Source organism: Amblyraja radiata, chromosome 7 (genome assembly GCF_010909765.2).
Source record: "Amblyraja radiata isolate CabotCenter1 chromosome 7, sAmbRad1.1.pri, whole genome shotgun sequence".
In the NCBI taxonomy this organism is placed as follows: domain Eukaryota; kingdom Metazoa; phylum Chordata; class Chondrichthyes; order Rajiformes; family Rajidae; genus Amblyraja; species Amblyraja radiata.
The window spans coordinates 38068168-38082401 of record NC_045962.1 but is presented as its reverse complement, the minus strand read 5'-3'; the positions used below and the strand labels follow the sequence as shown (position 1 = coordinate 38082401).

Sequence of the window (14234 nt, the reverse complement as noted above, 5' to 3'; positions counted from 1 at the left end):
GCTGGGAAATTCACCACATCACCAGCAGCCCGGAGTAACCGCAGTCCAATGGTTTGGCCGAACGTGCGATAAGTGCCAAACAAGTGATGGAACAGTCCCATCGGGCCTGTTCCAGGCCTGTTCCGACGTCTTTCTCCACATACTCAATTTACGGAACATTTCACGTGATCCGATTCTGGGTTCTCTTGCCCAGCGCTTAATATCAAGGCAGACTCGCACTGCGCTACCTATAGCGAAACAGATGTTGCAACCACAAATTCGTGCCCCAGCTGCGATCCAGGCAAAACTCCAACAACGACGCCATACTCAGAAAAAATACTATGACAAGTCAAGCACACTGCTTCCACCTCTGACCAAGGGACAGGTTGTCCGTTTGCAAAACGCCAAAAGGCTACGACCGGCTGGTCGTCATTCAAGACACTACTCCTGAGCCGTGCTCGTACCTGGTCAGTGTTGATGATGGCACCTACAGACGTACCCGACAACACCTTCGCCCGGTCAATGAGCCAGTGCCGCCTCCACGCTATCCTGAGTACACAGCTGTGTGGCCTCCACGGTCCAACGGTTCCAATCTCACGGTCCCACAACTGCCTGCGGACTCCGGACCAGATGCTTTTCCTGCTGCTTCGCCTCCCTGGCCGCTGCCGAGGTCCCCATCCTCGCCCTCAACACCGGTCAGACTTGCAGTATCACTCGCTTCACCTATTCAATCTCCGGTGAAGGGAGAAAACGGTGGACATCGTACGCGTGTAGGTAGCGTCTGCAAGCCAAAGTACCTTTGAACCGTCTTCTCACTTGCTGCTCTCAGCGCACAGTACCCAAAGTAAAGTGCACTCCCCCCATATTGGTGTTTTTCTATATACTCCACTATATGCTTGTTTAATTATAATTTGCTTGTTTAAGAGGAAGAATGTAGATCAACCATATTCATCTCTGTCAATATAACCTTCACCACATATATTATGCATGATATACATTCTACCATGTAATCCAGTCCGGGATTTGAGTAAGGAATGCAGTTACTGATAACAACCCAGTTTGTCCCTGAGCTCGGCAGTGTGCAAAATGATACAACAAATGCAGCAGTATGTATTCTTCTCTCTGTATAGGTTTTAATAAAAGCTTTGTGGTTCACCTAATACTTTGTAATGGATTGATTACAAAACAACGATACAACTGCTGATGGTTGTAGCTTAATGAATTCTGAAGTGTATAGACACATCCAAATCTGCTCAAGTTCAAACAAATACCTCAAAACATTGACCGGCAGTTCATTCTACAGCAAGACAATGATCCCAAACATACTTCTAAAGCAACAAAGGAGTTTTTCAAAGCTAAAAAATGGTCAATTCTTGAGTGGTCAAGTCAATCACCTGATCTGAACCCAATTGAGCATGCCTTTTATATGCTGAAGAGAAAACTGAAAGGGACTAGCCCCCAAAACAAGCAAGCTTCCGGAAGTGGCGGCGCTGCCTTGCAGCTGCGGCTCGCCTGCAGTCCGTTTGTCTTTTCTTGTTTTGTTTTCTTTTGTCCCGTTTTTACAGTTTATTTCGGTTTATTTAGTTGTGTATGTGTGGGGGGGTGGGTGTAACATGTTTTTGACTCTTCCTTCGGGTGGGATGCAACCTTTCTTGCTGTATCCCCCGTCTCCGTGTCCGTCTGCGCTAAGGCCTATCGCGGAGCTGGCGGCCTCCAACTGCGACCGACCTCGAAGCTGCAGAGGCAGAGCCAGGACTTACCAACGCGAGGCTGGCCGACTTCGGGGCTGTGGTTGCGGTGCGACCCAACTTCCGACCCGACTTTGGAGGCTCGGCCGCAGGCCAGTAGACGACATCGTCGGGAGCTCACGGGTTGGTGACCTGTTTTTCCGGGGCTCCCGCAACTACAGCTGCGTCCGCTGGACTGGAGGGCGGCAGCTTTGGCAGCTTCGACCGCCCCGGGCCGCGGAGTTTGAACCGGCCTGTTTGCGGAGCACGGATTCAGTCGCGGGATTTGCACACCATCACCCGACGGGGTCGCAACATCGGAGGCTTGTATTGCCTCGGCGCAGAGGGAGAGCAAGGAGGGAAGAGACAATGACTTTGGGACTTTAAACTGTGTTGAGTGTTTATTTTGTTATTGTTCTATGTTATGACTCCGGCTAAACCAAATGACAATAAAATTGAATCCAATCCAAATCCAATAATACAGGTTTAGCAGAGCATCACCAGAGAAAACACCCAGCAACTGGTGATGTCCATGATTTGCAGACTTCAAACAGTCATTTCATGCAAATAATATGCAACAAAATACTAAACATGACTATTTTCATTTACATGATATTGCTGTGTCCCAAACATTATGGATCCCTGAAATGGGGAGACTATGTATAAACACTGCTGTAATTTCTACATGGTGAAACCAAAATGTATAAAAATGGCCTTTATTAAAATCTGACAATATGCATTTTAACCACATGTGATTTATTTTCTATTACAAATCTCAATGTGGAGTACATAGGCAAATAAAGAAATGATGGGTCTTTGTCCCAAACATTATAGAGGGCACTGTATCTCATCCAGGGCATCTGCAGTTTCTTCTCTAGCTTCCCACAGTGTTCTCGGATATATTGATCAGGCCAGATAGATTTGTCTACCTTCATACGCCTCGAGATGTTTACCACCATCTCAACCGTAATACTTACTGTCCTCGAGACATTGCTATTGACTATCTGGTGATGCACTAGCAAACCTGTGTGTCAGGATATTGGTACCCCTCCAGTTTAGGTGCAACCCATATTCCTCTTGTTCAGGTCAACTCTTCCCCAGAAAAGATTCCAATGGGCCAAAAATCTGAATCCCTCTATTCCACACAAACTCCTCAGCCACACACATGTTCATCTGTCCTATCTTCCTACTGCTACCCTCAGTAAGAAATGACCTGCTGTGGCAAATCTATATTAACTGTCTCTAATTAGCCTATTCTGTTTCAAATGCAAGTAAATCCTATTCTGAAGATGTGATTTTAAGATGTTCAAGTTTATTAAAATTAAATTCTTGAGCTTTACAACACGGACAATATTTTCACGTTGAAACTTCGCAATTTTTCTAAAATGTAAATCAAAAGAGATCTATACTTTTTTCTTAAAGCATACTGTTACTTTGCTCTTAACCTATAGACTCAACATCTACTTTACTGTGATTTATATGCAGATGCAACGACTTTATGGCAAGTACCTCCGAGCTGAAAGCTTCAGAAAAGCTTTGGTGTACCAGAAGAAATACCTGTTGCTGCTCTTAGGGGGATTTCAGGAATGTGAGCAGGCAACTCTGTGTTTAATTGCACGCATGGGAGTTTATCCTTCTCCCACGGACTTCCACATGCCCAACCGGCATTCCCGTCCATTAACAAAGTTCCGCTCTACAATTCGAGTGGTCATTGCAATTTCCAGGTATGAATTCTCTTCATCACATTTAATGCTGAAGCTGTTTAAATTATGGGAAAATGCATATGCTTTAAAATGTAGCTGTTATGATTTTTTTTTCCCATTAAAATGCCTGCTTGGTGCTATCTTGCTCCTCCATTGAATAAACTGTTTACTCTCTTCGAGCTGAACCTGATCAAGGAAGGTGTCTTCCTCTTCTAGTCCTATTTGCCTACAGTGTCATTTAAACACTTCAAATTATTTCTGCTTCAACCACTTTCTCTGGTCATTTGTTCCATACCCCCACCACCCTCGTTGTGAAATAGTTGCCTGTCAGATTCCCTTCAAATCTTTCCCCTTTTACCTTAAACCTAGTTTTAGACTCCATTACCCATTGCTTTATCTCTTATTAGCCGAGCTACCGTACCACCTTTTATTTCCTGAAAATTGAATTCGCAGCTTCAGCCTCCTTTATAATCATGTCTCTGTAATAACTGCCAGTTCATAAACATTTATCTCTGTTACACTGTAAATATTAAAAAATATCCAAATATCTAATTATTCACTTGGGGTGTAAATTACAAAGATTTGCTACTTTCTACATGGAGTAATTTCTTCATTTTAGTAGTTTAATGGATAACCCCTGATTTTGACACCGCCACCTCCACCAGGAAAAGCAGCATCACTGTAGCGATCCTGTTTGGACCTATGTCTTTATTTCACCTTTCCTTTTAAACTCCAAAGAATATAGGCTCAGTATGTTTAATATCATTTCATAGCACAATTTCTCCATCCCAGGATTCATGCTGGTGAATCTTTCTTGCACTCCCGCTACTTCCTTTTAATAGGAAGACCAGACCTGTGCACAATGGGAGTATATAGAGTCAAATAGAGTAGAAACCGGATATTTGTCCCACCACGTCCGTACCAACCAGTTGGCACCCATCCATCTTGTTGCACTTGGTGCAGAGCCTTGTATGCATGTGATTCATTTGTTCCTCTAGACACTTTTTAAATGCTTTCAACAATTCGGCATCCACCGCTCTCTCCGGCAGCTCATTCCAGGCACTCGCCACTTTCTGGGTGATAAAGATCCTCCACAGATTCCCTCCACCTTTAATCTTTCCCCTCGCCCTAAAACTTATTCACCTCTGACAAGGGGGAGATGTTTCTTGCAGTCTACCCCATCTATAACTAAGCCAAGCATGGAACTGTTCAAAATGTAATTTATTTAAGTAATACATTCCTAACTGTCATTGTCTGATACGTAGTGTTGTTGAGGTATTAAAAGGTGTTGCACTTTGTGTGTTCAAGGTTCCCTGACTCAGGGAACCAAAAACTCTCTAAATCAAAAATAAGTTATGAGGAAAGATTAAAATTGACAGTAAATCTTTGTTGTGGGAGTGGGTGCTGTGCGGATTGCTGAGTATATAGAATTTTTGATTTAATCATTCATGAGGTTTGCTTTAGCTTTGTTCTTCGTTAATGCTTTACTCTGTACCTCTTCAGGCTTAAATTCCTGGTGAAAAAATGGCAGAAAGCAACAAGAAAAGGTCTGTACCCTACATCTGCAACAAACAATATTGGTGGTGGTCAAGGTACGAATGGAAATATTTGTGTTTTCATCTTTAATTTCTCAATTTATTCCAGTGAAGATAAAGTAATAACTGTGTTATGCATATTTGCGTGAGGTATTTTGTAGCCAACTAGAGTTGAGAAGATTTTAAAGGAAATCTAGAAGCATTTGAAGTTTCAACATCAAATAATGTAATTCAAAGGTATTTTATTGTCACAGGTACCAATTGAGGTACAGTGATATGCAAATTACCATACAGCCTTCTGGAAAAAGAAGCACCAAGACACAAATACATAAAAGTTAACATAAGCATCCACAGCGGATTCCCCACATTCCTCACTGATGGAAGGCAAAAAAATCTAATCTTCCTCTTTATTCCCCACGGTCGGGGCAGTCGAACCATCCATCAGGGCAATCAAAGCTCCCGCAGACAGCGGGGCGATCGAAACTCCCGCATTCAAGTATAAGTATGGGATGAGAATAAACCCAATTTTGTCACATGTCCCGCAAGAAGCACCATATTTATTTCTATATTGCACTATTACTACGGACTGACGCTAAACTGCATTTCGTTGTACCCATACTTGTATTTGTGCAATGACATTAAAGTTGAATTGAATATGTCTAGTCTGCAGAATAAATCTTGATATCCACCGCAACCTAACCCATATAACAATTACAGCACGGAAACAGGCCATCTCGGCCCTTCTAGTCCGTGCCGAACACTTACTCTCACCTAGTCCCATCTACCTGCACTCAGACCATAACCCTCCATTCCTTTCCCGTCCATATACCTATCCAATTTATTTTTAAATGATAAAATCGAACCTGCCTCCACCACTTCCACTGGAAGCTCATTCCACACAGCTACCACTGTCTGAGTAAAGAAGTTCCCCCTCATGTTACCCCTAAACTTTTGTCCCTTAATTCTCAAATCATGTCCTCTTGTTTGAAACTTCCCTACTCTCAATGGAAAAAGCTTATCCACATCAACTCTGTCTATCCCTCTCATAATTTTAAAGACCTCTATCAAGTCCCCCCTTAACCTTCTGCGCTCCAAAGAATAAAGACCTAACTTGTTCAACCTTTCTCTGTAACTTAGGTGCTGAAACCCAGGCAACATTCTAGTAAATCTCCTCTGTACTCTCTCTATTTTGTTGACATCTTTCCTATAATTTGGCGACCAAAATTGTACCCCATACTCCAGAATTGGCCTCATCAATGCCTTGTACAATTTTAACATTACATCCCAACTTCTATACTCAATGCTCTGATTTATAAAGGCCAGCACACCAAAAGCTTTCTTTACCACCCTATCTACATGAGATTCAACCTTCAGGGAACTATGCACAGTTATTCCTAGATCCCTCTGTTCAACTGCATTCCTCAATTCGCTACCATTTACCATGTACGTCCTATTTTGATTTGGCCTGCCAAGATGAAGCACCTCACACTTATCAGCATTAAACTCCATCTGCCATCTTTCAGCCCACTCTTCCAAATGGCCTAAATCTCTCTGTAGACTTTGAAAATCTACTTCATTATCCACAACAAAAACGTAACAAAAAATTCACTAACATTATTAATGTTAACTCTTCTGGTTCAGATAACGCTGTTTTGTTTAATGGTTCTTTATTCCGCTTTGGAATAAATCTGATGCACATAATCAGCCTGCTCTTCCTCTGAGCATTGCTCCGTGCGGGAATTGAACTTTTTTGGTGAGGATCCCTGCTTCCTTCAGTTCACAGTCCAAGACGCTTAAGCACACTTTGCTCCAAGATATCAGGTGTTTTTTAATTGATAAATTAATCAGACTTTTATTAATTTAGATTGCCAAACAAGTCAAAATGATACAGTTGCCATTAATAATACCTTGCAAGTCAATCATGAATTTCAGTAAAAATCCAAAACGCAATGCAGGGAAGTTGTCAAACAATGCAAAAAAGGTCAGTTCTTGTTATCACTACAGACCAATACTAGTATACACAGAATGGGGATGTTTCTTCTTGTTTCATCGTCTCGGGAAGACCAAATAAAATTGTCAGGTATCACTGTCATTATTTTAATTTTAATTTAATGGCATTTATTCTACGCTTTACTGATTTGAAAGGTTGATATTGATAGCCCTGTGATGGGTTGACAGCATGAACAAAGGAGAGGATAATCTTGCTAATGGGTTTAGAGCAAAATACTGCTATTCATTTATTTGAGAATGCCACTCCTGAACTTGACCACATGCACTGGAAGTGGCAAGGAGCAAACTAAAGCAAAACATTTAAAAAAAATGCTTGTGATTATTTTTCAGTGCTTTTTATTTTATTTTATTTTTTTAATTGAAAGTTTTAATTATTGTGATGACAAAGATACTTTAGAAAAACTGTGCAAACTCCATGTTGACATGGAGAGGAAATGAAGCTCTTCTCCCAGATGTGCCAGCTATCAAAGCTTTTCAGATGCTCGTTCAGTCGGGCCATCTACCCAGATGCACCTCATCATGTGTGCAGACAGCACTCTACGCTCAGCCCAGGTTTGGCCATCATGCATGTCGTATGGTCCAACTAAATCTGGCCCAGTGCAAGATACTGAAAAGACCAAATATTTTACACTGCTCCTTTGTCAAAACAATCTCTGTGACATTGTTGTTCAGATATATCATGCTTGCCTTAAAATAACACCACATTTTTGATGTAAAAAGAACTATACAAATCAAAAGGATTGGTTATCTTCTCTCAATCCACGGAACACGTGTTGCTGATAGCCATCCCTAAACTCATAGCAGCAGTGGAAATCTTTTTGGTTGCTTTGAACAAATGAAGGTGAACCATTTAGAACTTGGAGCTATTATTTTACATCCTTTGATTAATATAACAGAAAATGCATCCAATCCCAATTTGCATCTTTTAGAATAATGGGAAATACACTTGGTCATTATTTCAATGTTCATGACTGGATTACAGGGGAGCATTGCACTCCATGAAAACAGTCTATGTAGTGTATTTCCATAACACAAAGCCCCATCATTTGTGTATGTGTTAAGAAACATGAGTGGGGGGGAATAAATATTTATTATTTTTCACGTAAATTCTTTGAGAGCCAATTTTAGTCTAACTCAAATAATCGGATAGTACTACATTACCTGAACGGCTATAAAGTAGGATCCCTTGTATTGCTGTATCTATTAATGTTTCTGTACGTAAATACACCTTTAAGGGGCACCAGACAATCCACAATTATTAGTTCAGATGAGGGATAGTTTCTGTCTACTCAAGCAACAAATGGTGATGTCTCATCAATTTCTGTTTCTGTTTCCAGCTCCAGCCATCAAAACTGAAGTTCTCCGCCAACAGCAGTCAACATTGACCCACATTATAAACTCACCACCAACCAGAGAGAGTGTGTCTACTCAAAGACCTAATAATGCAAGTCACCAATCACCGAAGTCTCCCTATCGATTGCAGATTAGGTGAGATTAAATATTGGACCTAATGTATCTCTTGGATGATCAACTCCATAGCTACATTTTTTGTAAACCTGAATCGAGTCACACAATGGTCTTGTTGAGTGAAAATCATAACAGCACTTAGATTGCCATTCATGAACCATTGGGGTCCGAAATCAGACCCGCTTGCAAGGATCCCACTCAAGCCGCAGTTTCTGTAGAACTAAAGGGCCTGTCCCACTTAGGTGATTTTTTTTAGGCAACTGCCGGCAACTGTCATAGTCGTAGCAGGTCGCCAAAAACACGGCCATTGGACCCCCCCCCCCACGACAATGTCTACAACAAGCTACAACAACCTACCACCTAGTCGACATCAAGCTACGGAAAGGTACCGACAACCGGCGACCCAATCGTGGTGACTTAGAACGTCCACCTACGACAACCTACGACTACTCTTACGACCAGACAGGCGACAACCAAAGTAAACCTACACCCTCCCGAAACAAGCTGGGTGTTTCCACTGTTTTGTAGACCAAATTACATGAATTGTCTTCAGCTGATAGCCCTGTCTTCATTGTCTTCAGTTGTCGCCGACCCTGTCCCATTTTGGTCTCCAAAACAGTGGAAACACCTAGGCTCCCCCCTAAGCTGTTTCAGGGGCTGAAGACACGGGTGGGCCCTCTCCTGGAGAAAAAGGAGACCTTCATGAGGAAGCCAATGGAACCAGGCCTGCGCCTAGCTATCACCCTCCGCTCCAGGAGACTCCTGCAAGATCCTCTCCTACTTGGGTTTTTCCAATGCCTGTCGCTACTTGACTTCTCTTGACGCCGGTACCTGTCGCCGGTTGATGTAGGTAGTCGCCAATGGTATTCACCGAAGTCAGCTCCGGCGACAACCTACGTCACCAGGCGACAACCTACGATAGCACCTACGTCAGGAGAAGTCAAGCTACGCTCATTGGCGTCAAGCCAACTGTCGCCGAAAATGTTTGAACATTTTGAAAATCCAATGGCGACCAGAAAGACGCTACTACTCTTTGGGCGACTGAGGAGACTACTCACGATCATAGAGGCGACACCCAGGCGACCATGTGGCGACAGCCTAGTCGCCTGTAGTCGCCTAAAAAAATTGCCTAAGTGGGACAGTCCCTTAAGACTAATGCAATCTCAATGAATTATTTGGCTCTGGGATTCCAGCTTTCAGAACCAAGGGAACTTGGAAGATCAGGACCAATATATCCACTGTTTCTGCAACCAATGTTTTAAGACTACAGAATGTAGGCCATCAGATCCAAGGTTTTGTCAAATTTGCTTTGCCAAATGTGCCTGATTCTCGAGTGATTATTTAACTTTTACGCCTGAATTTTCTACAAGTATTGGGATATTTTTGTGTTTTTGCACACACATATTTATGTATCTGACATTCTCTTATTTCCCTTCGAATTGCCTGATCTCATGTTATAAGGGATCAATGCTTACCTCATCAACCATTTTGGTCACATCTTCAGAAAACATTCAAATTCATGAGACACGATCTCCCATGTACAAAACTTTACTGATTATTCCTAATCGGCTCGTCCATCAAAATGCATGTAAATCTTATCCCTCAGAGTACTCTCTAGTAACCGTCTGACCGCAGATGTCAGGCTTACTGGCCTGTAGTTCTCAGGCTTTTCACTGAAGTCCTTCAATAGAGGCACAATATTTGCCACCCTGCAGTCTTCCACACCTCACCTGTATTTAATTAGGACTTGTAAGTCTCAGCGAGGGGACCTACAATTTTCTGGATCAAGATGGATCGGCCTTTATTACTCATGTTGGATTCTTTGTTATGGTTTTTCCCATTCATTTAATGTGAGATTTTCAAAGTATCTTTAGTCCTCCTGATAATCTTTTGTAATGATAGAACTTCAGAGTTTTATGTCAAATTAGATTAGATTAGATTAGATTTCCTTTATTGTCATTCAGACCTTTCGGTCTGAACGAAATGCTGTTGCCTGCAGCCATACATGTAATAATAACAACACACAATAAACACAAATTAACATCCACCACAGTGAGTTCACCAAACACCCCCTCACTGTGATGGAGGCAAAAGTCTTAGAGTTACTGTCTCTTCCCTCCTCTTCTCCCTCTGCGCCGAGGCGATACTCCACCGGGCGATGGTATCAGTCCCGCGGTTCAAGCTCCGCGTCCCGGGGGTGGTCGAAGCTGCCGCCCTCCAGTCCAGCGGACGCAGCTGTTGCAACGGGAGCTCCGGAAAACAGGCACCAGCCTGTGACCTGCGAGCTCCCGACATTGTCATCCACTGGCCCGCGGCCGAGCCCCGGGTCCAGGTCGCCGCCGCCAGAACGCCGCCTCAGCCGCAGGAGCACCGTCCCGCCCCGCACCGGGCCGCCCACACGGCAGCGTCTCAGCCCCGCACCGGGTTGCCCCCACGGGAGCGCCTTCCAGCCGGGAGCCGGTCCGCCCTCACCGGAGCGCCTTCCAGCCGGTAGCCAGGCCACCCACACGGCAGCGTCTCAGCCCCGCACCGCGCTGCCCCCACGGGAGCGCCTTCCAGCCGGGACCCAGGCCGCTCTCACGGGAGCGCCTTCCAGCTGGTAGCCGTGCCGCCCGCACGGGAGTGTCTCAGCCCCGCGCCGTCCGCCCTCACCGGAGAGCCGAGTCGTGCTGCTGCCCGGATGTCGCCACAGCTCGAAGACGGCCAGCCTCGCGTTGGTGAGTCCTGGCTGGCTCTACCTCCGGACCCTCGAGGTCGGTCGCAGGTTGGAGGCCGCCAGCTCCGCCATTAGGCCTCAGCGCAGACGGGGGAAGAGAAGGGGGATACGACAAAAAAGTCGCATTCCCCTGAAGGAAGACAGAAAGCACTGTTTCACCCCCCCCCCCGCACACATAACACCACCTAATAACCAAAAAATGTACTAAACTAGACAAAAAAAAACAACACAAAAAAGTAAAAACAGACAGACTGCAGGCGAGCCGCAGCCATATCACAGCGCCGCCACTTCCGGATTGGCAAATACGGCAATAGCTGTCCTGTTTATCAGAGTTGAACAAAGGTACTTGGAGTCTTGATGCCAGTGATGTTGACCCAGTTGTTTTGCCATTTGAAATTGGAGGATTTTGTGTTTTCATTGCTTCAAAGTGTCTGCTGTGGATGATCCGTGCCTAGTTCACAGTAGTTCTGCTGCTGCCCAGTCAACCATGAACTTTGTGCTGGGTTCAATATCATATTTTTGAAGCATTATCGCGCTGAAAGTTAAATGTCTGAGAAGGTCACATTGTGCACGTTGAGCGTAGGGTGATAGTGACCTCTCTCTTTATTTTATTTGCAGAACATATATCTCACCTGGAGGAGGGCAGGACCAATCAGGCTTTTCAAGCAATCAAGATCCTGAACGCTCGCTCACTGAATATATACAGAGACTTGAGGCAATCCAACAGCGACTTGGAGGTACATAAACAGTTTAGCTCTCAAATAATCGTCTGCTTGGACCATCCTTTTGGTTTAATGATGACTTGCTTCTTCTCTACTTCTGAATTATCCGAGATGCCTCATGATGTCAACGTGGGTTGGGCAGACTTCCATAAGGGGGTCAGAAGGTGTTTGACGAGACAGATGGGAGGGTAGTATGTGATGCCATCTTTTCACACTGTTTCTTTGTGCTCCTGATACATGTACTCCAGGTTCTTAAAGCCATCTGAATGGTCTTCTATCTTGAGCAGTGTTGGACAGTTTCCACACAAGGTGACAGGGATGTTCAACATTTTCAAACTGGCTTCAAGAACAACTTTGAAGGTTTTCTAATGTTCTCCCGATAATCTCTTGCTGTGCTATTGCCCAGAATAGTTTGTTTTGGACATATGTTGTTGGGCCCCCAACAATGCCAGTCATATTGGCCTGGTTTGTTAATTTTCCCATCCTATTTGGAGGATATTGCACAGTCAGCTTTAGTGGTATTTCCACCAGCCACTTCTTCTCTTTCTTTATTTATTTCTCCCTTTCTTTGGGGTTAGTGGCTCTTTGAAATCCATAGCAAAGTGACCATTCTCCATGAATGAGCCTAGACATTGAGCGAATTTGAGATCTTCGCTATAATGATTTTTGTTGACTGAAATAGTTGACTTTTTTTTGAGAAACTCAAGGCGCATGGGTGATGGTGGCTAAGAGATAGGAGAAATCTGTGATTGATGTTGACGAGAAATAAAGAATGATAGATAGTATTCTGTTCTTTACCATCTCCTGACTGGGGAACTTTGACCCCAATTTTCTCCTCTCATTGGCCTTCTCCACATTATTCATATTTGGCTTCTATTAGTCTTTGTCCTTAAAGTTGGTTCACAATGAATTGTCACTGTAATCATTCTCACATTGTCTTTACTGTTACTTTCATTTCTAGGAACATCTCCAGGAACATCACGACGTAAAAGCTGCATGAAATAAGTGGATCATGTATGAATGCAAAAATTGCTCCTTTTATGACTTAAAAATGTGTATCCATATTGATCACTATTTTGATCAAGTGATAATTAAATGTATATTACTGCATCTACACACTTTTAGTACAGGAGAATCTTGTATTTGAAATAAGCAGATGAGTTCTGCAATAATAAATAGGATGTTTATGTCTCCCGATGCTGGAAAATTCACTATCCAATCAGGCTGGGTGAGCTTGTATTCATCATTGAATTGGAGTGCGTGACCATTTGAATGTGCGTGTTTATGCATGTATGTATGCTTGCTTTTCTAGAAGAATGATGGTCAAATATTTTAAGCCAATTGAGCCATTGTGCATATCTCAATGTAGAAAACAAAATTTTTTAAAGGTTATTTTTGTAAATGTTGGCTTTTGTTCTTTGCATAAAAATTAAAGTTTACAATGGTATGTGTGAAAATATGTTCTCGGGTGTATTTGTGCATTTACACATGTGCAGCCATTCCCAGAACTAGGGGTCACAGTTTAAGGATAAGAGGGAAGTCTTTTAGGACCGAGATGAGAAAATCATTTTTTACACAGAGAGTGGCGAATCTGTGGAATTCTCTGCCACAGAAGATAGTTGAGGACAGTTCATTGGCTATATTTAAGAGGGAGTTAGATGTGGCCCTTGTGGCTAAAGGGATCAGGGGGTATGGAGAGAAGGCAGGGATGGGATACAGAGTTGGATGATCAGCCATGATCATATCGAATGGCGGTGCAGGCTCGAAGGGCCGAATGGCCTACTCCTGCACCTATTTTCTATGTAACGTTTAAACTCATTCTACCATAAATATTTTAAGTTCACTTCCCAGCCATTTAGGATTCTCTGCCACTATCCTGAACTACAATTTGTATATATCTAATCATTTAAAGAAGTAGACATTTAATTTGCTGAGTAAGAGACACGGCAGCCAACAAAAGGAAGGAAAGGTTTAGCGGAATGGTCGTGTTGGGAGCGAGTGCATAGTACGCACAAAGCAAATTGGCATAGAGTTGATAGGATTAAAGAGTTAAATGCTTGTCTTAAAGATTGGTGTACTAGAAGTGGCTTTGAATCTGTGAGACATTGGCATCAATTTTAGGGATGGAGGGTGCTGACCTGATGGAATGGACTCCACCGGAATCCTGCTGGGATCAGCGTCCTAGCATCGCATAACTAGGGCTGTAGATAGGGCTTTACACTAAATAGTGTGGGAGGATTAATGGGTTCAACAAATCGGAAAAGTATAAATTTAAAGGGAAGGAGAGCGCAGGAGAGGTTACTCCAGAATAAGAAATAGGACAGAAAGTTCAGAAAGGGAAAATAATCTAATGTCAAACAACATGGGTACTAATT

At 43.3% G+C, this 14234-nt stretch overlaps 1 protein-coding gene across 6 annotated transcripts in view; it reads left to right on the top strand.

The window, feature by feature from the left end:
* pcnt (pericentrin) overlaps nt 1–13316 on the top strand; it is a 185144-nt gene extending 171828 nt beyond the window's left edge. For all 6 annotated transcript variants that reach the window (XM_033024217.1, XM_033024221.1, XM_033024222.1 and 3 more), the window contains 5 exons: nt 3192–3430; nt 4913–5001; nt 8292–8442; nt 11756–11874; nt 12821–13316. In XM_033024217.1, coding sequence (XP_032880108.1) covers nt 3192–3430; nt 4913–5001; nt 8292–8442; nt 11756–11874; nt 12821–12864 — 642 coding nt within the window. In that variant the 3' untranslated portion in view covers nt 12865–13316. The remainder of the gene's footprint in view (nt 1–3191; nt 3431–4912; nt 5002–8291; nt 8443–11755; nt 11875–12820) is intronic.
* Nucleotides 13317–14234: the final 918 nt, after the last annotated feature.